This window comes from Carcharodon carcharias, chromosome X, assembly GCF_017639515.1.
Source record: "Carcharodon carcharias isolate sCarCar2 chromosome X, sCarCar2.pri, whole genome shotgun sequence".
NCBI lineage: Eukaryota > Metazoa > Chordata > Chondrichthyes > Lamniformes > Lamnidae > Carcharodon > Carcharodon carcharias.
The window spans coordinates 7,741,903-7,765,306 of NC_054507.1; the positions used below are offsets into that span (position 1 = coordinate 7,741,903).

General features: G+C 46.4%; 1 protein-coding gene across 1 annotated transcript in view; it reads left to right on the forward strand.

Annotated features, from left to right (window-relative positions):
- LOC121273198 (sterol O-acyltransferase 1-like) overlaps positions 1 to 23,404 on the forward strand; it is an 87,464-nt gene that overhangs the window by 29,148 nt on the left and 34,912 nt on the right. The window contains exons 5-8 of the mRNA XM_041180188.1: positions 1,288 to 1,347; positions 6,778 to 6,885; positions 11,758 to 12,040; positions 21,393 to 21,468. Coding sequence (XP_041036122.1) covers positions 1,288 to 1,347; positions 6,778 to 6,885; positions 11,758 to 12,040; positions 21,393 to 21,468 — 527 coding nt within the window. The remainder of the gene's footprint in view (positions 1 to 1,287; positions 1,348 to 6,777; positions 6,886 to 11,757; positions 12,041 to 21,392; positions 21,469 to 23,404) is intronic.

Below are 23,404 nucleotides of genomic sequence, written 5' to 3' on the forward strand. Positions count from 1 at the left end.
TGCAAGGGTGTCAGTGTTGGAGGGAAATAAGCTGACAACTCAGAAAATGCCAATTAATACGCACACTGCTTAAAAAGCTCCTGGGCCTGAAATTCCTGCTGCCTAGCCCTGCTACTAGTGTGGTGGACTGGGTTATCCAGCTACCAGTCTGTTGTGGCCCTTGACCCTGTCCCAAATCCCAGGGACACGGACATAGAGAGCAAATACAGCCACTCCATTGACAGCACCCCCTCAGTGTCCTCCCCATGGGGTTTGAGGGTGGTGTGCGCACAGGATTGTCAGAGTGACACCCCACCATTCCATCAGGAGCTGGGCTGTCCTCATCCTGTTACACAAGCAAAGGTCACCAAATGCAGCACTGAGCAGAATTAAAGCGGGTGGAGTGTGTCTGAACACTGTTCATATAGTTAAACACTGAGCTGCTGGGCGTCTGGCTTGTTCTGTGTGTGTCTCTTTCTGTTCCTGTCCTTTTATCTTTATCTGTGTGTGTTAGTGCCAGGGTGTGTGTTGGTGTGTATGTGTGTTAGTGCTTGTTTGTGTGTGTGTTGGTGGCTGTGTGTTTGTGTATGCATGTGTGTGAGTATCTGAGTGTGTATTGGTGTCTGTGTGTGTGTTGGTGGCTGTGTGTTTGTGTATGCATGTGTGTTAGTATCTGAGTGTGTGTTGGTATCTGTGTGTGTGTAAATGTGTTAGTATCTGAGTATATGTTAGTACCTGTGTGTGTTAATTTGTCTATGTTAGGATCTGTGTGTGTTAGTGTCTGTATGTGCATGTTAGTGTCTCTCTATCTTCATCAATCTCACACTGTCCGTCTTGGTCTCTCCGACTGCTTGTCTCTCACTGGTTCTCTCTCTCTCTCTGTCTCTCACTTTCTCTGACTCTCTCTTGGCTTCTCCGTCTCTCTCTCTCTCCCTGTCTCTCACTTTCTCTAACTCTCTCAGTCTATCTGTCTCTTTTTCTATCTTCTGTCTGATTCTCACATTCCCTGCTCCCTTTTGCGTGCCTCTCTCTTTTCACCTCTGTCCCTCTTTTTGTTTTTTTTTGTCTCTCTCTCTCTCTGCCTGCCTCTCACTCTCCATCTCTCTCTCTCTCTCTCCCTCTCTCTCACACATTTCCCTTTCTTTTCTCCATCTCTTGGATTTGCTCTTCCTTCAGTCTCTCACAGCCCTATCCCCTCACTCACCTTCTCTCTCAGCCTATCCACTCACACCCTGCACAGTGTTGCAGTGGATAATATGACCATTGATGAGGTGGGTGCACGTTTAATGACATCGTCTTTGTCCCAAGGGCCGAGAAAGTTGCAACAGAGAAAGGAAAGATCTTTGTGAATCGCCGCTCAATGCTTGAGTAAGTACTAAAGGTGTTAATTTCATTTTACCCAGCGAGTCGTTGGGACCTGCAAGGCACTGCCTGAAAGGGCAGCAGAAGCAGGTTCAATACTAACTTTCAAAACGCAATCGGATAGCTACTTGAAGGGGGAGAATTTGCAGGAACGTTGGGAGCGAACAGCGGAGTGGGACGAATTGGATAACCAAGTGGCTTCAACCTGCGCTGGTTCATTCCAATTGGACACCAAGGGAATCAGGGGTATGGGGATAGTGTGGGAGAAAGCAGTCCAGGATCATGTTGAATGGGGGAGCAGGCTTGAGGGGCCGAATGGCCTACTCCTGCTCCTAGTTCGAAGGTTGTTATTGTGATTCTGGTTGGAGGCAGAGCACTGGATACGGGAGAGAAAAATCAGGCAGTATTTAAGAAGATGAAGCTCACCATCAGCTGGATTTTTCACACCCACTGGGATCTTCCGGTCTCGCCACAAGCCAATGGACTTCCGGCTGGAGCACCGCCTCGCCCACAGAGGGTCTGGAAAGTCCCGGGCCATGTATAATCCCGTTCCCTTCCCCGCACAGGGAAATGGACGGTACAGGTCAGGCGAGGAAAATCGTGAGCAGAGGTGTCTTGGAGCATTGGGCTGCACCAAGTGAGGACTAACAAAGAACAAGAACAAAGAAAAGTTCAGCACAGGAACAGGCCCTTCGGCCCTTCAAGTCTGCGCCGATCATATTGCCCGTCAAACTAAAACATTTTGCACTTCCGGGGTCCGTATCCCTCTATTCCCATCCTATTCATGTATTTGTCAAGCTGCCTCTTAAACACCGCTATCGTACCTGCTTCCACCACCTCCTCTGGCAGTGAATTCCAGACACTCACTACCCTCTGCATAAAAACTTGCCCCGCACATCTCCTCTATAGTTTTCTCCTCTCACCTTAAATCTATGTCCCCTAGTAATTGACTCTTCCACCCTGGGAAAAAGCTTCTGACTATCTACTCTGTCCATGCTGCTCATCATTTTGTAAACTTCTATCAAGTCGCCCCTCAATCTCCGTCTCTCTAGTGAGAACAATCCGAGTTTCTCCAACCTCTCCTCATACCTAATAACCTCCAGACCAGGTAGCATCCTGGTAAACCTCCTCTGCACCCTCTCCAATGCCTCCACATCCTTCTGGTAATGTGGTGACCAGAATTGCACGCAATATTCCAAGTGTGGCCTAACCAAGGTTCTATACAGCTGCAGCATGACTTCCCAGCTTTTATACTCAATACCCCTGCTGATGAAGGCAAGCATACCATATGCCTTCCTGACTACCGTATCCACCTGTGTTGCCACTTTCAGTGACCTGTGGACCTGTACACCCAGATCCCTCTGCCTGTTGATGCACTTAAGGGTTCTGCCATTTACTGTATAATTGCTGCCTGTATTAGACCTTCCAAAATGCATTACCTTCTCTCTCCTCCGCCCACACTGCAAATTCACTTTCCATTTTCTTATCTCAAGTCGAGGCAGGTTCAGGAAATCAACCAAGGGGTAGAGGGGGGGTGGGAACAGGGTGGATTCATCTCAGTGACTGTTAACACTTCACAGGGGGAGCTGGCCAATGGTAATGGCCAACATTCTTAGAAAGTGAGCCGTTGTCACCTCTCAGTGCAAGCTGCCCGCCCGGGGAGGTCAGGGAGTTCAACCCACTCCCAGCTTCTCCAACCAGTTTAGCTGCTTCGAAAGCTGTGCTCTCCTTCGCCCCTCACCATCCCCCCCCCCACCAAGCCCCTTCCTCCCTTTTCCCACTGGCTTTGTAACTCCTCATTACCGAAGATCACGTGAATGAGCGGCTACCCAGGAAAAGCTGGTGTTCTCCGAAAGCAGCGGCTTAACAGGTCCAGCATGAACCGGTGGCGCAAAACAGCAGTGTTCCTCAGCAGCTGGAATCCCAGAGTCACCCGGGGAGCCGGGAATCTACGCCGGCCGGAATCCCAGAGTCGCTCAGTAACTAGGCTTCAACTGCTGGGCTCCCCTCGCCAGCGGCTCTCCCACTTCCAGGCCCCTGCTAGCCCACCAACAGGGTGGTCCAGACAGACGAACGTTCACGCACACCTTTCTCACGCAAAGCCAGTCCTGGCCCTGCTGTGCCAGCGACGTAGCTTAGGACGGCCGGTATTCCAGAACTGGTTCTCCTGGTGCCTGGTGCGTTTCCTGGGATGCCAAAGCAAGCAGAAAAGGATGGAGAACGATTGGTGCCGGCACTCTGATTGCGCTGCCTTTAGTTACAGCTCAAAGAAGCGTTGCGAAGGATGGAAATGGAAGTTACTTCATTATAACCGATACCCAGCAGCCCTGCATCTATAGCTGAAAGCTCCCACCTGCTCCCTGGCTCTGCACTGGAACCTTGGTCCCTCTAGCAGGCCTGATTTTATTCCCTGCATCATTGCTGGCTGCTCCCCTCAAGGCCCCAAGCTCTGGATTTCCCTCCCTACACCTCTCCACCCCCTTCCTCTTAAAGACTCCTTAAAATGAACCTCTTCAAGCTTATAGTCGTCCAGTTTATATCCCCTTCGGCTTGCTGTTGTGTTTTCTCTTGTGAAAGACTTTGTAAGATTTTTCGGCGTTGCAGTGTATAAATTGTCACCACCTGCTCTGGGCTCCCACTGGTTTAACTCTGGCGGCCACTCTCAGAGAGTCAGGCGTCCCTCTCCAGCTCCACCTCCCCGTGACAGGATCTCCAGAGCAACCTCACTTCTTGCCCTTGGCTGCCCGACCCGAGCACAATTGGAAATCACCCCGAACGCAAGCAGCAGAAAAGCTGAGCAAAGGAAGTGCGATCGTTGTGAGCCAGCATCGTAGCGATTCAGAGCTGCAGCTTGGCTCCGGTACTCCGAGCTGGAGGGCCGTTCGACAAAGGAAAAAAAAACAGGCATTTCTCTAGCAGCTTTCGCAACCGTGGGACACCGCAAAGCGTTTTACAGGCCATTGTGGTACTTTTCGAGTGGCGCTTCCTCAGCGCTGACCCTCTGACAGTGCAGCACTCCCTCAGTACTGACCCTCTGACAGTGCAGCACTCCCTCAGTACTGACCCTCTGACAGTGCAGCACTCCCTCAGTACTGACCCTCTGACTGTGCAGCACTCCCTCAGTACTGACATTCTAACAGTGCAGCACTCCCTCAGTACTGACTCTCCTGGAGTGCAGCACTCCCTCAGTACTGACCCTCTGACACTGCAACACTCCCTCAGTACTGACATTCTGACAGTGCAGCACTCCCTCAGTACTGACATTCTGACAGTGCAGCACTCCCTCAGTACTGACCCTCTGACACTGCAGCACTCCCTCAGTACTGACCCTCTGACAGTGCAGCACTCCCTCAGTACTGACCCTCTGACAGTGCAGCACTCCCTCAGTACTGACCCTCTGACAGTGCAGCACTCCCTCAGCACTGACCCTCTGACAGTGCAGCACTCGCTCAGTACTGACCCTCTGACAGTGCAGCACTCCCTCAGTACTGACCCTCTGACAGTGCAGCACTCCCTCAGGACTGACCCTCCGACAGTGCAGCACTCGCTCAGTACTGACCCTCTGACAGTGCAGCACTCCCTCAGTACTGACCCTCTGACAGTGCAGCACTCCCTCAGTACTGACCATCCGACAGTGCAGCAGTCCCTCAGCACTGACCCTCCGACAGTGCAGCACTCCCTCAGTACTGACCCTCTGACAGTGCAGCACTCCCTCAGTACTGACTGACAGTGCAGCACTTACTCAGTACTGACCCTCTGACAGTGCAGCACTCCCTCAGCACTGACCCTCCGACAGTGCAGCACTCCCTCAGTACTGACCCTCCGACAGTGCAGCACTCCCTCAGTACTGACCCTCTGACAGTGCAGCACTCCCTCAGTACTGACATTCTGACAGTGCAGCACTCCCTCAGTACTGACCCTCTGACAGTGCAGCACTCCCTCAGTACTGACCCTCTGACAGTGCAGCACTCCCTCACGACTGACGCTCTGACAGTGCAGCAATCCCTCAGTACTGACCTTCTGACAATGCAGCACTCCCTCAGTACTGACATTCTAACAGTGCAGCACTCCCTCAGTACTGACTCTCCTGGAGTGCAGCACTCCCTCAGTACTGACCCTCTGACACTGCAACACTCCCTCAGTACTGACATTCTGACAGTGCAGCACTCCCTCAGTACTGACCCTCTGACAGTGTAGCACTCGCTCAGTACTGACCCTCTGACAGTGCAGCACTCCCTCAGTACTGACCCTCTGACAGTGCAGCACTCCCTCAGTACTGACCCTCTGACAGTGCAGCACTCCCTCAGTACTGACCCTCTGACAGTGCAGCACTCCCTCAGTACTAACCCTCTGACAGTGCAGCACTCCCTCAGTACTGTTCTGGAATGTTAGCTTTGATTATGAGCTCCAGGGCGGAGTCTTTCATACTGGAGTCTTAGCTCGATGGGGGTCACGGAACTGAGAGTAATTTCCCATGGGGGTGATCTGCGCTGTTCAGCTTATTAATTATACATCCGTGCGGAACCCGCCGATTCTCATGGTGGGGACAGGCAGGAAGTTAACATCCCCGCCGTTACCTCATGGGGTCGAAGGTCCAAGTGCCATATTTAAAGGGCACCTGGACAGCCTGCACTGTTCCTTCCACCTTTGCCCCCGGCCACCCCTCCACCCTTCCCCCTTTCCTTGGTCATCCTCCATGTAACTTGCACTGTCACCAGCTGGTCTCAAGCATAGGATGGCACTTACAGACGCTCCCCAAAAAGGACAGTGCAGTGACAACTCACTGTTAATGGTGGAAGAAGTCTACCTCACCAGGTGCACGCCACTTATATACAGTCGTTCTAATTTCTCACTGCTGGAGAGCTTCATTTGAAGGGGGGGCTTAATTCGGGCGAGATGGCCTTTAAATGAGTATGTGTGACATGCTAATGAATGTAAAAGAGCTTCCCGACATTGTTCACCGGGAAGCTCGATCCGCCTTTAACCCACCGTGACAGTCCTGAGAACAGAATGTTCATCCCGACGTCGGGAAACTGATTGTTGGCCTGACGCCAAATTAAGCTCCCCCCCTACCCACTGCCGGTCTGAAGGGGGACTTGAAACCACAAACCTCGGAAGCGATCAGAGGTGAGAGTGTTACCAGCGAGGCACAGCCACCTCCAGAAATTGTCCACTTGTGTGTGTGGGGGCTTGGGGTAGTCGTGGAGGGGGATGGTGGGTCAGTCATGGGCGGGGGTGGGGGAGTCGTGTGGGGGTGGGGGAGTCGGGGAGCTGGGGGTAGGGGTTGGGAGTGGGGGTTGGTGGTGAGTCCAGATTTGAACCATCTGCTCATCTCTATTTGAAGAGCAGACTGGGTGACTACATGAGTTTGAGGGTAAACCCCTTCTCTATCTGCACCTCCTGTTAAATCCACTTATTGTGTCTGTTCTTTTCCAGTGAGCTGTTTGAGAGTCCTCACATTCGGACAATATATCACATGTTTATCGCCCTCCTGATTGTCTTCGTTGTCAGTACAATGGCGGTTGAATTCATTGATGAGGGCAGGTAAGAACACTGAGCGCAGACAGAATCACCTGATCTGACCTGGGCTGAATTCTGCCCTATTCCTGGGCTTTACATTGCGATTGGGTGGAGGAGGGGGGGTCGGATACCATCACAGGCCTGAAAGGGCAGCACAATTCTATGGTTTCATTTGTGAGCACGTAGACATGGTAACAAACAGCATCAGATGGGTCTTGAACCTAGCAACAGGGAGTCCGCTGTAAGCATTGAGTTCCCTCAGCAGAGTGCCTCACTGCTTCGGATCTGAGGAGCTGCCTGCGAACTCTGACCCCAAGCTTCCTCGGCTGGTAAGCGGGTAGAGCTCTGCCCAGTACAAACCATTAAAATGTTGCAAGTATGTGTTCTCCAGCCCGTTTTAGTGCTGAGCATCTGTCAGGCAAAAGATTTCTAAGAATGTGCTCACAATTGGGTGACAAAACATACCAATTTATGGAGGGTTTTGCGCTGAATTATCTAAAGAATAACAGATACCCGGGAGTGAGTTACAGACTGGAATAAAATCGAGGGGTTCGGGGTGGTTTATATATAGAATAACAGATACCTGGGAGTGAGTTACAGACTGGAATCTAATCGAGGGGTTGGGCTGAATTATCTAAAGAATAACAGATACCCGGGAGTGAGTTATAGACTGGAATCTAATCGAGGAGTTCGGGATGGTTTATATATAGAATAACAAATACCCGGGAGTGAGTTACAGACTGGAATCTAATCAAGGGGTTCGGGGGGTTTATATATAGAATAATAGATACCTGGGAGTGAGTTACAGACTGGAATCTAATCGAGGGGTTCGAGGGGGTTTATATATAGAATAACAGATACCCGGGAGTGAGTTACAGACTGGAATCTAATCGAGGGGTTCGGGATGGTTTATATATAGAATAACAGAAACCCGGGAGTGAGTTACAGACTGGAATCTAATCGAGGGGTTCGGCGTGGTTTATATATAGAATAACAGATACCCGGGAGTGAGTTACAGACTGGAATCTAATCGAGGGGTTCGGGGTGGTTTATATATAGAATAACAGATACCCGGGAGTGAGTTACAGACTGGAATCTAATCGAGGGGTTCGGGGTGGTTTATATATAGAATAACAGATACCTGGGAGTGAGTTACAAACTGGAATCTAATCGAGGGGTTCGGGGTGGTTTATATATAGAATAACAGATACCTGGGAGTGAGTTACAGACTGGAATCTAATCGAGGGGTTTGGGCTGAATTATCTAAAGAATAACAGATACCCGGGAGTGAGTTATAGACTGGAATCTAATCGAGGGGTTCGGGATGGTTTATGTATAGAATAACAAATACCCGGGAGTGAGTTACAGACTGGAATCTAATCGAGGGGTTCGGGGGGTTTATATATAGAATAATAGATACCTGGGAGTGAGTTACAGACTGGAATCTAATCGAGGGGTTCGAGGGGGTTTATATATAGAATAACAGATACCCGGGAGTGAGTTACAGACTGGAATCTAATCGAGGGGTTCGGGATGGTTTATATATAGAATAACAGATACCCGGGAGTGAGTTACAGACTGGAATCTAATCGAGGGGTTTGGGCTGAATTATCTAAAGAATAACAGATACCCGGGAGTGAGTTATAGACTGGAATCTAATCGAGGGGTTCGGGGAGTTTATATATAGAATAACAGATACCCGGGAGTGAGTTATAGACTGGAATCTAATCGAGGAGTTTTGGCTAGTTTATATGTAGAATAACAGATACCCAGGAGTGAGTTACAGACTGTAATCTAATCGAGGGTTTCGGGGTGGTTTATATATAGAATAACAGATACCCGGGAGTGAGTTACAGACTGGAATCTAATCGAGGGGTTTGGGGTGGTTTATATATAGAATAACAGATACCTGGGAGTGAGTTACAGACTGGAATCTAATCGAGGGGTTTGGGCTGAATTATCTAAAGAATAACAGATACCCGGGAGTGAGTTACAGACTGGAATCTAATCGAGGGGTTCGGGGTGGTTTATATATAGAATAACAGATACCCGGGAGTGAGTTACAGACTGGAATCTAATCGAGGGGTACAGGGGGTTTATATATAGAATAATAGATACCTGAGAGTGAGTTACAGACTGGAATCTAATCGAGGGGTTCGGGGTGGTTTATATATAGAATAACAGACACCCGGGAGTGAGTTACAGACTGGAATCTAATCGAGGGGTTCGGGGTGGTTTATATATAGAATAATAGATACCCGGGAGTGAGTCACAGACTGGAATCTAATCGAGGGGTTCGGGGTGGTTTATATATAGAATAATAGATACCCGGGAGTGAGTTACAGACTGGAATCTAATCGAGGGGTTTGTGGGGTTTATATAAAGAATAACAGATACCCGGGAGTGAGTTACAGACTGGAATCTGATCAAGGGGTTCGGGGTGGTTTATATATAGAATAACAAATACCCGGGAGTGAGTTACAGACTGGAATCTAATCAAGGGGTTCGGGGGGTTTATATATAGAATAATAGATACCTGGGAGTGAGTTACAGACTGGAATCTAATCGAGGGGTTCGAGGGGGTTTATATATAGAATAACAGATACCCGGGAGTGAGTTACAGACTGGAATCTAATCGAGGGGTTCGGGATGGTTTATATATAGAATAACAGAAACCCGGGAGTGAGTTACAGACTGGAATCTAATCGAGGGGTTCGGCGTGGTTTATATATAGAATAACAGATACCCGGGAGTGAGTTACAGACTGGAATCTAATCGAGGGGTTCGGGGTGGTTTATATATAGAATAACAGATACCCGGGAGTGAGTTACAGACTGGAATCTAATCGAGGGGTTCGGGGTGGTTTATATATAGAATAACAGATACCTGGGAGTGAGTTACAAACTGGAATCTAATCGAGGGGTTCGGCGTGGTTTATATATAGAATAACAGATACCTGGGAGTGAGTTACAGACTGGAATCTAATCGAGGGGTTTGGGCTGAATTATCTAAAGAATAACAGATACCCGGGAGTGAGTTATAGACTGGAATCTAATCGAGGGGTTCGGGATGGTTTATGTATAGAATAACAAATACCCGGGAGTGAGTTACAGACTGGAATCTAATCGAGGGGTTCGGGGGGTTTATATATAGAATAATAGATACCTGGGAGTGAGTTACAGACTGGAATCTAATCGAGGGGTTCGAGGGGGTTTATATATAGAATAACAGATACCCGGGAGTGAGTTACAGACTGGAATCTAATCGAGGGGTTCGGGATGGTTTATATATAGAATAACAGATACCCGGGAGTGAGTTACAGACTGGAATCTAATCGAGGGGTTTGGGCTGAATTATCTAAAGAATAACAGATACCCGGGAGTGAGTTATAGACTGGAATCTAATCGAGGGGTTCGGGGAGTTTATATATAGAATAACAGATACCCGGGAGTGAGTTATAGACTGGAATCTAATCGAGGAGTTTTGGCTAGTTTATATGTAGAATAACAGATACCCAGGAGTGAGTTACAGACTGTAATCTAATCGAGGGTTTCGGGGTGGTTTATATATAGAATAACAGATACCCGGGAGTGAGTTACAGACTGGAATCTAATCGAGGGGTTTGGGGTGGTTTATATATAGAATAACAGATACCTGGGAGTGAGTTACAGACTGGAATCTAATCGAGGGGTTTGGGCTGAATTATCTAAAGAATAACAGATACCCGGGAGTGAGTTACAGACTGGAATCTAATCGAGGGGTTCGGGGTGGTTTATATATAGAATAACAGATACCCGGGAGTGAGTTACAGACTGGAATCTAATCGAGGGGTACAGGGGGTTTATATATAGAATAATAGATACCTGAGAGTGAGTTACAGACTGGAATCTAATCGAGGGGTTCGGGGTGGTTTATATATAGAATAACAGACACCCGGGAGTGAGTTACAGACTGGAATCTAATCGAGGGGTTCGGGGTGGTTTATATATAGAATAATAGATACCCGGGAGTGAGTCACAGACTGGAATCTAATCGAGGGGTTCGGGGTGGTTTATATATAGAATAATAGATACCCGGGAGTGAGTTACAGACTGGAATCTAATCGAGGGGTTTGTGGGGTTTATATAAAGAATAACAGATACCCGGGAGTGAGTTACAGACTGGAATCTGATCAAGGGGTTCGGGGTGGTTTATATATAGAATAATAGATACCCGGGAGTGAGTTACAGACTGGAATCTAATCGAGGGGTTTGGGGTGGTTTATATATAGAAAAACAGATACCTGGGAGTGAGTTACAGACTGGAATCTAATCGAGGGGTTGGGGTGGTTTATATATAGAATAATAGATACCCGGGAGTGAGTTACAGACTGGAATCTAATCGAGGGGTTGGGGTGGTTTATATATAGAATAACAGATACCCGGGAGTGAGTTACAGACTGGAATCTAATCGAGGGGTTCGGGGTGGTTTATATATAGAATAATAGATACCCGGGAGTGAGTTACAGATTGTAATCTAATCGAGGGGTTCGGGGTGGTTCATATATAGAATAACAGATACCCGGGAGTGAGTTACAGACTGGAATCTAATCGAGGGGTTCGGGGTAGTTTTCGATAGAATAACAGATACCCTGGAGTGAATTACTGACTGGAATCTGATTGAGGGGTTGTGGAGGGGGGGTGGGGGGCACGGTTTATAGTTAGAATAACAGATACCCAATTTTGTAAGCACATTCTGCCAATGTGTTGGGTATTCATTGCCCTTGATTTCAGTGCCGTCTTCCCTCTGGACTATATGGTTGTCTCTTTCTCTGGCTGTCTGACAATACTGTCTGTTGTTCTGTTGAACTATGCAGTTTGGATATTGAAGCCTAACTCTTTTCCTTTCCCCTTTCAGGCTGATCCTTGAGTTTGACCTGCTGGTTTTTGCCTTTGGAAGGTTTCCCACGGTGTTGGTTATCTGGTGTTGCCTTTTCCTGTACACTCTTATAATCCCTTATAAAGCACTGAACCTGTGGGGAAGCAACTATCACCAAGTCAGATACCCTCGCCTCTACACTCTGACCCTTGGGCTGCTGATTGTGTTGTGCCAAGTCTGTGTTCTGGGATTCTATCCTATCTACGCTGTTATTCAGTACGAACTGCCTCCAGCCTCAAGGTTCATTGTGATACTTGAACAGGTACAGCCCACCTCTTACAGTTCTGCAAAAAGTCACTGGGCTAGTAACCCAGAGCCCCAGGCTAATGGTATGGGGACGCTGGTTCAAATCCCACCACGGCAGCTGGTGGAATTTAAATTCAATTAATAAATTTGGAACTGAGAGCTAGTCTCAGTAATGGTGACCATGAAACTATGATTGATTGTTGTATAAACCCATCTGGTTCACTAATGCCCTTTAGGGAAGGAAATCTACCACCCTTACCTGGTCTGGCCTACATGTGACTCCAGACCCACAGCAATGTGTTTGACTCTTAACTGCCCTCTGAAATGGTCTAGCAAGCCACTCAGTTCATGGACAATTAGGGATGGGCAACAAATACTGGCCTTGCCAACGACGCCCTCATCCCATGAAAGAAAAAAGGAAAAGAATCTCCAGTGGCTTGTCAATTTCGTGTCAGAGTTTGTCAATTTAGATCTGTCAGTAAATCAGGGGATCATGCAGCACAAAAACACACAGGGGACTGAATCTCACTCACACACACAGCAGGTAAGAACATATGAAATAGGAGCAGGAGTAGGCCATTCAGCCCCTTGAGCCTGCTCCATCATTCAATAAGATCATGGCTGATCTGTTTGTGTTTTGGAATTCCACATTCCCATCTACCCCCGGTAACCTTTGATTCTTGTTAGGCAAGGGAAGCTATCTACTTCTGCCTTAAAAATATTTAATGACCCCGTCTCCACTGTCTTCTGAGGCAGAGAATCCCAAAGTCACACAACCCTCTGAGAGAAAAAAATTCTCCTCATCTCTGTCCTAAAAGGGCGACCCCTAATTTTAAAACAGTGCCCCCTCGTTCTGGACTCACCCACAAGAGGAAACATCCTTTCCATGTCCACCTTGTCAAGGCCATTCAGAATCTTGAATCCTTCAATCAAATCACCCCTCACTCTTCTAAACTCCAGTGGAAACAAGCCCAGTCTGTCCAACCTTTCCTCTTGAGACAACCCGCTCATTCCAGGTATCAATCTAGTAAACCTCCTCTGAACCACCTCCAATACATTTACATCCTTCCTTAAATAGGGAAACCAAATCTGCACACAGTATTCGAGATGTGGTCTCACCAATGCCCTGTATAACTGAAGCATAACATCCTTACTTTTATGTTCAATTCCTCTCGTAATAAAGGATAGCATTCCATTAGCCTTCTTAATTACTTGCTGTACCCGCATACTAACTTTTTGTGACTCATGCACTAGAACATCTAGATCCCTCTGCACCTCGGAATTCTGTGTCGTTCTCTGTTTAAGTAATATTCTGCTTTTTTACTCTTCCTGCCAAAGTGAACAACTTTACCATTTCCCCGCATTATACTCCATCTGCCAGATTTTTGGTCACTCACTCAACCTATCTATATCTGTCTGCAACCTCCTCATATCCTCTTCACAACATACTTTCCTACCTATCTTTGTGTCATCTGCACATTTAGCTACCATGCCATTGCTCTCCTCCTCATTGACATAAATTGTAAAGAGTTGAGGCCCCAGTACAGACCCCTGTGGGACTCCACTCGTCACATCCTGCCAATCAGAAAAAGACCCATTTATGTATACACTGTGTTTTCTGCCAGCCAGCCAATCTTCTATCCATGCTAATATGTTACCCCCTACACCATGCGTACATAGAGAGCAGCTGAGCTCACTGAATAAAGACTTGGAGTTTGGTTTGGGGGGTGGAGGGGGGGTAAGGAGGTATTTGTTTCCTTTTTCTATCCTTCTCACATAGAAATTGGTTCTTGCTCTACTACAGGGAAAGGAGCTAGCTGTTTGCTGAGTATCTGCTAAGTGGGTAAGTTCTATTCTATCCCGAAGGTTTAAAATAGTACACAAATTGGTGGTAAAGTTAATAAAATATATAAGAAAGCAACATAAATAAGTGATTAATATAATGAAGTAATTATTTAAAACACATTAAGGATGGCAGGACAAGTGATGTGTCAAGACTGCAGCTTGTGGCAGCTCCTGGATAACATTGTGATCCAGGGAAAACACGTCTGTATTAAGTGTTTGTAGAACCATAGAACAGTTATGGTGCAGAAAGAAGCCATTCAGCCCATCGTGTCTGTACTGGCCAAATGAGAAAAAAAGGAAACCAGCCGCTCATTTTAACCCCACCTTCCAGCACCCGATCTGTAGCCCTGCAGGTTACAGAACTTCTGGTGCAAATCCAGGTACCTTTTACATGAGTTGAGCGTTTCAGCCTCAGTCACCAATTTAAGCAGTGAATTCTAGACACCCACTACCCTCTGGGTGAAAAAGTTTTACTTCCAATCCTTCCTGTCCCCTCTAATCCTTTTACCTATCACCTTAAATCTATGCCCCCTGGTAACTGACCCCTCAGCTAGGGGGGCAAGTCTTTCCTGTCTACCCTATCTAGACACCTCATAAATTTGTACACCTCAATCAGGTCACCCCTTGGCCTCCTCTGTTCTCTAATCTCTCCTCATAGCTGTAATTTTCAAGCCCTGGCAACATTCTTGTAAATCTCCTCTGTGCTGTCTCTAAAGCAATCATGTCCTTCCTGTAATGTGGTGACCAGAACTGTAGACAAAACTCCAGCTGTGGCCTAACCAGTGTTTTATACAGTGCCATCATTACATCCCTGCTTTTGTATTCAATACCTCATCCAATAAAGGAAAGCATTCCATATGCTTTACCACCTTATCCATCTGTCCTGCCACCTTCAGTGATCTGTGAACACGGACTCCAAGGTCTCTCACTTCCTCAGCCCCTCTCAATATCCTCCCATTTATTGAGTATTCCCTAGCTTTGTTTGCCCTCCCCAAATGCATTACCTCACACTTTTCCGGATTGAATTCCATTTGCCACTTTTCTGCCCACTCAACCAAACCATTGATATCATTCTGGCGTTGTTGACTGCTATCCTCTTCACTATCAACTACAAAGCCAATTTTTGTGTCATGTGCAAATTTCCCAATCATGCCTCCCACATTTAAGTCTAAATCATTAATATGTACAACAAACAGCAAGGGTTCCAACATTGAGCCCTGTAGAATACCACTGGAAACTGTTTTCCATTTGCAAAATTATCCATTGACCATTAGCCTTTGTTTCCTGTCACTGAGCCAATTTTGAATCCAACTCGCCACCTTGCTATTTATCCCATGAGATCTCACATTCCTGACCAGTCTGCCATGTGGGACCTTGTCAAATGCCTTACTAAAATCCATGTAGACAACATCCACTGCACTACCCTCATCAATCCTCCTTGTTACTTCCTCAAAAAATTCCATTAAGTTAGTAAGGCACGATCTTTCCCTAACAAAACCATGCTGACTATCCCTGATCAATCAGTGCCTTTAAGTAACAGTTTAACCTGAGTTTCAGAATTGTTTCCAATTATTTACCCACCACTGAATCAGACTACCGACCTATAATTTTCTGGCCTATCCCCGGCATCCTTTTTAAATAATAATACAACATTCGCAGACCCCTAATCCTCTGGGACGTCGCCTATATCTAGTGAGGATTGGAAAATTATCCTCAGATCATCCGTTATTTCTTCCCTGGCTTCCTTCAACAGCCTGGGATACAATCCATCTGGCCCTGGTTATTTATCCACCTTCAAGGATGCCAGTCCCTCCTGTACTTCCTCTCTCACTATGCTTATTGTACCTAATATTTCACACTCTTCCTCTGCATCATCCCTCTCCTTAGTGAAGACAAAGTACTCAATGAGAACCCTGCCCACATCTTCTGCATCAACGCACAAGTTGACATGTACATTTCTGATAGGCCCTACCTTTTCCTTAGTTGTTGTCTTGCTCTTAATGTACCGGTAAAACATCTGATGATTTTCTTTGATTTTACCTGCCAATATTTTTTCGTATTCTCGCTTTGCTTTCCTAATTTCCATTTTTACTTCACCCCTGTACTTTCTATGCTCCTCTAGGCCTTCTACAGTATTAAGTCTTTTGTGACTGTCATAAGCTTTTTTTTTTCTGCTTTATCTTGGCCTGTATGCTTCTGGTTAACCAGGGATCTTTAGATTTGGCAGTACCACCCTTTTCCTTTGTGGGGACATGTCTACACTGTACCCGTAGAATCTCACCCTGGAATGCCTCCCACTGATTTGACACAGTTTTTCCTTCTATAGCTGTAACCAGTCCACACTCACCAGATCACCTCTCAGCTTCGAGGAACTTTGGCTCAGAGTCATTGAGCTGGAGGCTGATCTGCAGACACTGCGACACATCAGGGAGGGGGAAAGTTACCTGGATGCTTTATACCAGGAGGCAGTTATACCACTTAGGATAGCGTCTTCTGATTTGGTCAGTGGTCAGGGACAGGAGGATGTAACTGTAAGTGAGACAGGTATGGGGACCCAGAGGGCAGGAGGGCAGGCGTGTGGGCCTGTTCAATTGTCCAATAGGTTTGAGGTTCTCTCAGCTTGTTTGGATGAGATTGGGGGCTGCAGGGTGGATGAGCTAACTGACCATGGCACTGTGGTACAGGCAGCCATTCAAGTGGGGGAAACAAAAGGGAATGTAGTGGTAGTAGGGGACAGTATAGTGAGGGGGATTGACACTGTTTTCTGCAGCAAAGAGTAAGAGTCCAGACGGCTGTGTTGCCTGCCCAGTGCCAGGGTTCGGGACTCAGAGCTGGAGAGGAACTTGCAGTGGGAAGGGGAGGATCCAGTGGTTGTGGTCCATGTAGGTACCAATGACATAGGCAGGATGAGGAAGGAACCTCTGCATAGTCAGTATGAGGAGCTAGGCACCAAATTAAGAACCTCAAAGGTAATAAGTTTTGAATTGTTACCTGAGCCACATGCAAATTGGCAAATAAGATTATAGAAATGAATGCGTGGCTCAAAGACTGGTGTGGGAGATGTGGGTTCTGGTTTGTGGGGCACTGGTGCCAGTACTGGGGAAAGTGGGGGCTGTATCGTGGGACGGTCGACATCTGAACGGTGCTGGGACTGATGTTCTAGTGAGCTGCATAACTGGGGAAGTGGGGAGGATTTTAAACTGAATAGTGGGGTCAAGGGATCAAATTTGGGAAGATGTGGTAAATCAAAGAGTAGGGATAAGTCAAGAGAGAAAGGTACTAATATGGGAAATGATAGAACATGACAGGAAGGGACAGAGAATACAAATTTAAGAATAAATCAGCAGATAATGCCAGGCATTACAAAAATAATAAAAGGACAGAACTAAAGGCTCTGTATCTAAATGCACGTAGCATTTGAGACAAAACAGATGAACTGATAGTGCAAATTGAAATAAATAAGTACAATCTGATAGACATTACAGAGAAATGATTGCAGGATGACATAGATTGGGACCTGAATATTGAAGGGTATGTGACATTTAGGAAGGACAGGAAGTTAGGAAAAGGTGGAGGGGTGGCTCTGTTAATTAATGATGGTATTAGCACATTAGAGAGGGATGACCTAAGTTCAGGAAACCAGGATGTAGAAGTGATTTGGGTTGAGATGAGGAATGATAAAGGCAAGAAGTCACTTGTGGGAGTGGTGTACAGGCCCCCTAATTGTAACTACACAGTAGGACAGAGTATAAAAGAAGAGATAATGGGAGCTTGTCAGAAAAAGTTTGGTGCTAATCATGGGGGATTTTAATCTACATAGAGACTGGAAAAATCGGATAGGCAAAGGGAGCGTAGGTGAGGAGTTCATAGAATGTTTTCACGATAGTTTCTTTGAACAACGTGTTCTGGAGCCAATCAGACAGCAGGCTGTACTTGACCTGCTATTGAGCAGTGAGATAGGATTAATTGATAACCTCATAGTGAAGACACCCCTAGGTAGCAGCGATCATAATATGACCGAATTTTACAATCATTTTGAGGGAGAGAAGAGTTTTTCAAAGACAAGTATTTTAAACTTAAATAAGGCAATTATGAGGGCATGAAAGCAGAGCTAGCTAAAGTGAACTGGCAAATGAGGTTAAGGGATAATTCAATAGAGGTTCAGTGGCAGATATTTAAAGGGATATTTCAGAAAACACAGAATAGGTACAATCCAATGAGAAAGAAACATTCCAAGGGAAGGGCCCACCATCTGTGGTTAACTAAAAAAGTTAAAGACAGTATCAACCTTAAATAAAAAGCGTATAATTACATAAAGACAGGTGGCAGATCAGAAGTTTGGAAAGAATATAAAGAACAGCAAAGAATGACAAAAAGATTAGTAAGGAGGGAAAAATTAGGGTATGAGAGAAAGCTAGTTAGTAAATGAAAAGACGAATAGTAAGAGTTCCTATAGATATTTCAATAAGTAAAGAGTTAACAAAGTGAGCGTTGGTCCTATAGAGAATGTGTCTGGGGAATTGATAATGGAAAGTAGGAAGATGGTGGATGAATTAAACAGGTATTTTGCATTGTTATTTACTATAGAGGATACAAGTAACATCCCAGAAATAGCTGTAAATCAGGAAATGGAAGGAAGGGAGGAACTCAGGAAAATTACAATCACCAGGGAAGTGGTACTGAGTAAATTGTTGGGGCTGCGGGCTGACAAATCCCCGGGTCCAGGTGGACTTCATCCTAAGGTCTTAATAGAAGTGGCTAGTGAGATAGTTGATGCACTGGTTTTAATTTTCCAAAATTCCCTAGGTTCAGGGAAGGTTCCATTAGATTGGAAAATAGTAAATATAACTCCTTTTTTCTAAAAGAGAGACAAACAGAAAGCAGGAAACTATAAGTCAGTTAGTTTAACATCCGTCATAGGGAAAATGTTAGAAGCTGTTATTAAAGAGGTTATAGCAGAGCCTATTCCTGCTCCTAATTTGTATGTACATAAGTTCGTATGAGCTTTTATTTTCTGCAATTACCTTTAATGTGACACACACACACGCGCGCTCACACTCTCTCTCAGTCACACACACACATTCTCTCTCTCACACACACACACTCACACACATTCTCTCTCTCACACACACACGCGCGCTCACACTCTCTCAGTCACACACACACATTCTCTCTCTCACACACACACACTCACACACATTCTCTCTCCCACACACACGTGCGCGCTCACACTCTCTCAGTCACACACACATTCTCACACACACACACACACATTCTCTCTCACACACACACACACACATTCTCTCACACACACATACTCACACACATTCTCTCTAACACACACTCACACACATTCTCTCTAACACACACTCACACACATTCTCTCTCTCACACACACGTGCGCGCTCACACTCTCTCAGTCACACACACACATTCTCACACACACACTCACACACATTCTCTCTCTCACACACACACTCACACACATTCTCTCTCTCACACGCACGTGCGCACTCACACTCTCTCTCAGTCACACACACATTCTCTCTCACACACACACACTCACACACACACGCGCTCACACTCTCTCAGTCACACACACACATTCTCTCTCACACACACACTCACACATTCTCTCTCTCACACACACACGCGCACTCACACTCTCTAACAGTCACACACACACATTCTCTCTCTCACACACACACACGCACTCACACCCTCTCTCAGTCACACACACACACATTCTCTCTCACACACACATACACACACACACACACGCACTCACACTCTCTCTCAGTCACACACACATTCTCTCTCACACACACACACTCACACCCATTCTCTCACACACACACGCGCTCACACTCTCTCAGTCACACACACACATTCTCTCTCACACACACACACTCACACACATTATCTCTCTCACACACGTGCGCTCACACTCTCTCTCAGTCACACGCACACATTCTCACACATACACACACCCTCACACACATTCTCTCTCACACATGCATACACACACACACGCACTCACACTCTCTCTCAGTCACACACACACACATTCTCTCACACGCACACACACTCACACACATTCTCTCTCTCACACACACACACTCACACTCTCAATCACACACACACACACACACACATTCTCTGTCAATCACACACACGCACTCTCAATCACACACACTCTCTCTGAATCACACACACACTCTCTCTCAGTCACACACACACATGCTCACACTGTCTCTCAATCACAGACACAAACTCACTCTCTCAATCACACACACACACTCACACTCTCTCAATCACACACACACACACACACACTCTCAATCACACACACACACGCTCACACTCTCAGTCACACACACACACTCACTCTCTCTCTCTCAATCACACACACACACTCACACTCTCTCTCAATCACACACACTCTCTCTCAATCACACACACACATGCTCACACTGTCTCTCAATCACAGACACACACTCACTCTCTCTCAATCACACACACACACTCACACTCTCTCTCAATCACACACACACACACACTCTCAATCACACACACACACACCCTCTCAGTCACACACACACACTCACTCTCTCTCAATCACACACACACACTCACACTCTCTCTCAATCACACACACACACACTCTCAATCACACACACACATACACACGCACTCTCAATCACACACACACACTCACACTCTCTCTCAATCACACACACATTCTGTCACACACACACACACACACTCCCTTTCAATCACACTCACACACATTCTCTCTCTCACACACACACACACACACACTCTCTCACACACACACACACACACTCTCTTTCTCACACGCACTCACTTTCACACACACACACACTCTCTCTTTCATTCTCTCTCATACACACACACACACACACACACTCTCTCTTTCTCACACGCACTCACTTTCACACACACACACACTCTCTCTTTCAATCACACTCACACACATTCTCTCACACACACACACTCACACACATACTGGACTCAAAACACTTCTCTCTCCACAGATGCTGAGTTTTCCCAGCACTTTCTGTTTTTATTTCAGATCGCCAGCATCTGCAGTATTTTGCTTTTATTCATATAGTTTGAGATTTGGTTGTTGGCTGCTTGTCTTCTCTGTTCACGGACACAGCTCTTTATCTACACAGCTCTTCAGTAGGTAGTTCCTGTACTGACTGTTAGACACATGGACTTCCCTGCAAGAAAGTGAATAACTCTGAGGAGAGCGAACTTTGCTGATATTTCCTTGCCCAACCCCACTCTTGACCAAATTATTACCCTTTCCGCTACTGCCTCCTTGAATCGCACAGGGCAGAAACAGGAATGAGACCTGGTGGTGCACACAGGCCGATCTTGGAGCAGGTGTTGCATTCATGCACTGACCTGAGCTCGGAATGGCTTTTCGTGGATGAGATTTGAAGCAGAATTTTTGTGATAGCTGAATGGATAATTGGGTTTATTTTTTTTAACAGATTCGTTTAATGATGAAGAGTTATTCTTTCATCCGAGAAAATGTTCCCAAAGTGCTGAATGCAAAGCTGAAGGAAGGTAAGGATGGAAAGCATGCTGATCCACATCACTGAATGCAGATCACCTTCAACTGAGGCACATTGGGGCAGATCACCTGAGGCTCAAACACCTGTTAGGTCAAAACCAGTAACCGGCTAGCTCACAGAATCCTCACTGAAATCAGATTCCTCTCATAGCACTAAAAACAGTGCAGAGGGAGCTTTACTCTGTATCTAACCCCGTGCTGTACCTGTCCTGGGAGTGTTTGATGGGGACAGTGTAGAGGGAGCTTTACTCTGTATCTAACCCCGTGCTGTACCTACCCTGGGAGTGTTTGATGAGGACAGTGTAGAAGGAGCTTTACTCTGTATCTAACCCTGTGCTGTACCTGTCCTGGGAGTGTTTGATGGGGACAGTGTAGAGGGAGCTTTACTCTGTATCTAACCCCGAGCTATACCTGTCCTGGGAGTATTTGATGGGACAGTGTAGAGGGAGATTTACTCTGTATCTAACACCGTGCTGTACCTGATTTTAACATTTTATTGCAGCTCACACTAGGGTTAAATTCATTGACCTTGTTTCTGTCGGTGGATGATTTCATTTCTTTATAAATATTCCAATTTAAGATCACAGAATCACAGAATCTTTACAGCACAGGAGGCCTTCAGCCCATCGTATCTGCACTGACTCTCCAAATGAGCATTATGACCTAGTGCCATTGCCCTGCCTTTACCCTGTACCCCTGCACATTGTTTCTATTCAAATAATCATCTAATGCCCTCTTGAAAGCCTCGATTGATCCTGCCTCCACCACACTTCCAGGCAGTGCATTCCAGACCCGAACCACTCGCTGTGTGAAAAAGCTTTTTCTCATGTCACATTTGCTTTTGTTGCAAATCACTTTAAATCTGTGCCCTCTTGTTCTTGATCCTTTTATAAAAAGGGACAGCTTCTCCCTATCTCCCTCATGATTTTGAACATCTCTATCAAATCTCCTCTCAGCCTTCTTCTCTCCCAGGAGAACAGTCCCAACCTCTCCAATCTGTCCCCTTGGTGAAGTTTCTCATCTCTGGAACCATTCTTGTAAACCTCTCCTGCACTCTGTTGAAGCAACAATTTGGACTTGAGGCTGGCGCGAGTTAATTTTTTTTGATTTGTGACTTGACTTGAAGAAAATTGAGTTGGTGACATCCCTCGGTTTAAATAAAATTTCTTTCAGTCCTGTCACGATACAATCGATTGTGTTTTGGCTTGAACCACTACGTCTGGAATCCAGCCCGGGTTTTGTTCTTCTCCTGCCTAATCCCACCCATTGCCACCACTGATTGGCTGCTTTGGAGAAGGGAATGCCAGATCCGCAGCATCGATTGGCTGAGCAACCTGTCAATCTGGGATGGTCACTACTTCAGGCTCCCCATTGCCTGCTTTGTGACAGGCCTGGTGCAGGTCCTGCTCTGTTTGTTTGTGTCTGTGGAAACATCCGGAGATGGAGGATGCAACTCCAACTCATGAACTAAATAAAGGGTACAATGAATCATAGAATGATTACAGCACAGAAAGAGGCCATTCGGCCGATCGACGAGTGACACTCCCTGTCCTTTTCCCCTGTAGCCCTGCACAGTTTTCCTTTTCAGATAATGATCCAATTCCCTTTTGAATTCCTCGATTGAATCCGCTTTCACCACACTCTCAGGCAGCAGGTTCCAGATCCTAACCACTGGCTGCCTGAAATAGTTTCCATGGCTGTTCCTGAGCTGAGCCTTCCAGAGCGGACCTTGACCATCCATGGCTGCCCCCAGCCTTCTCTTGAATGGCGGAGCAGACTCGATGGGCCGAATGGCCTAATTTCTGCTCCTATGTCTTATGGTCTTATAGGTTACGGGGAGAAGGCGGGAGAATGGGGTTGAGAAACTTATCAGGCATGATTGAATGGCAGAGCAGACTCGATGGGCCGAATGGCCTAATTTCTGCTCCT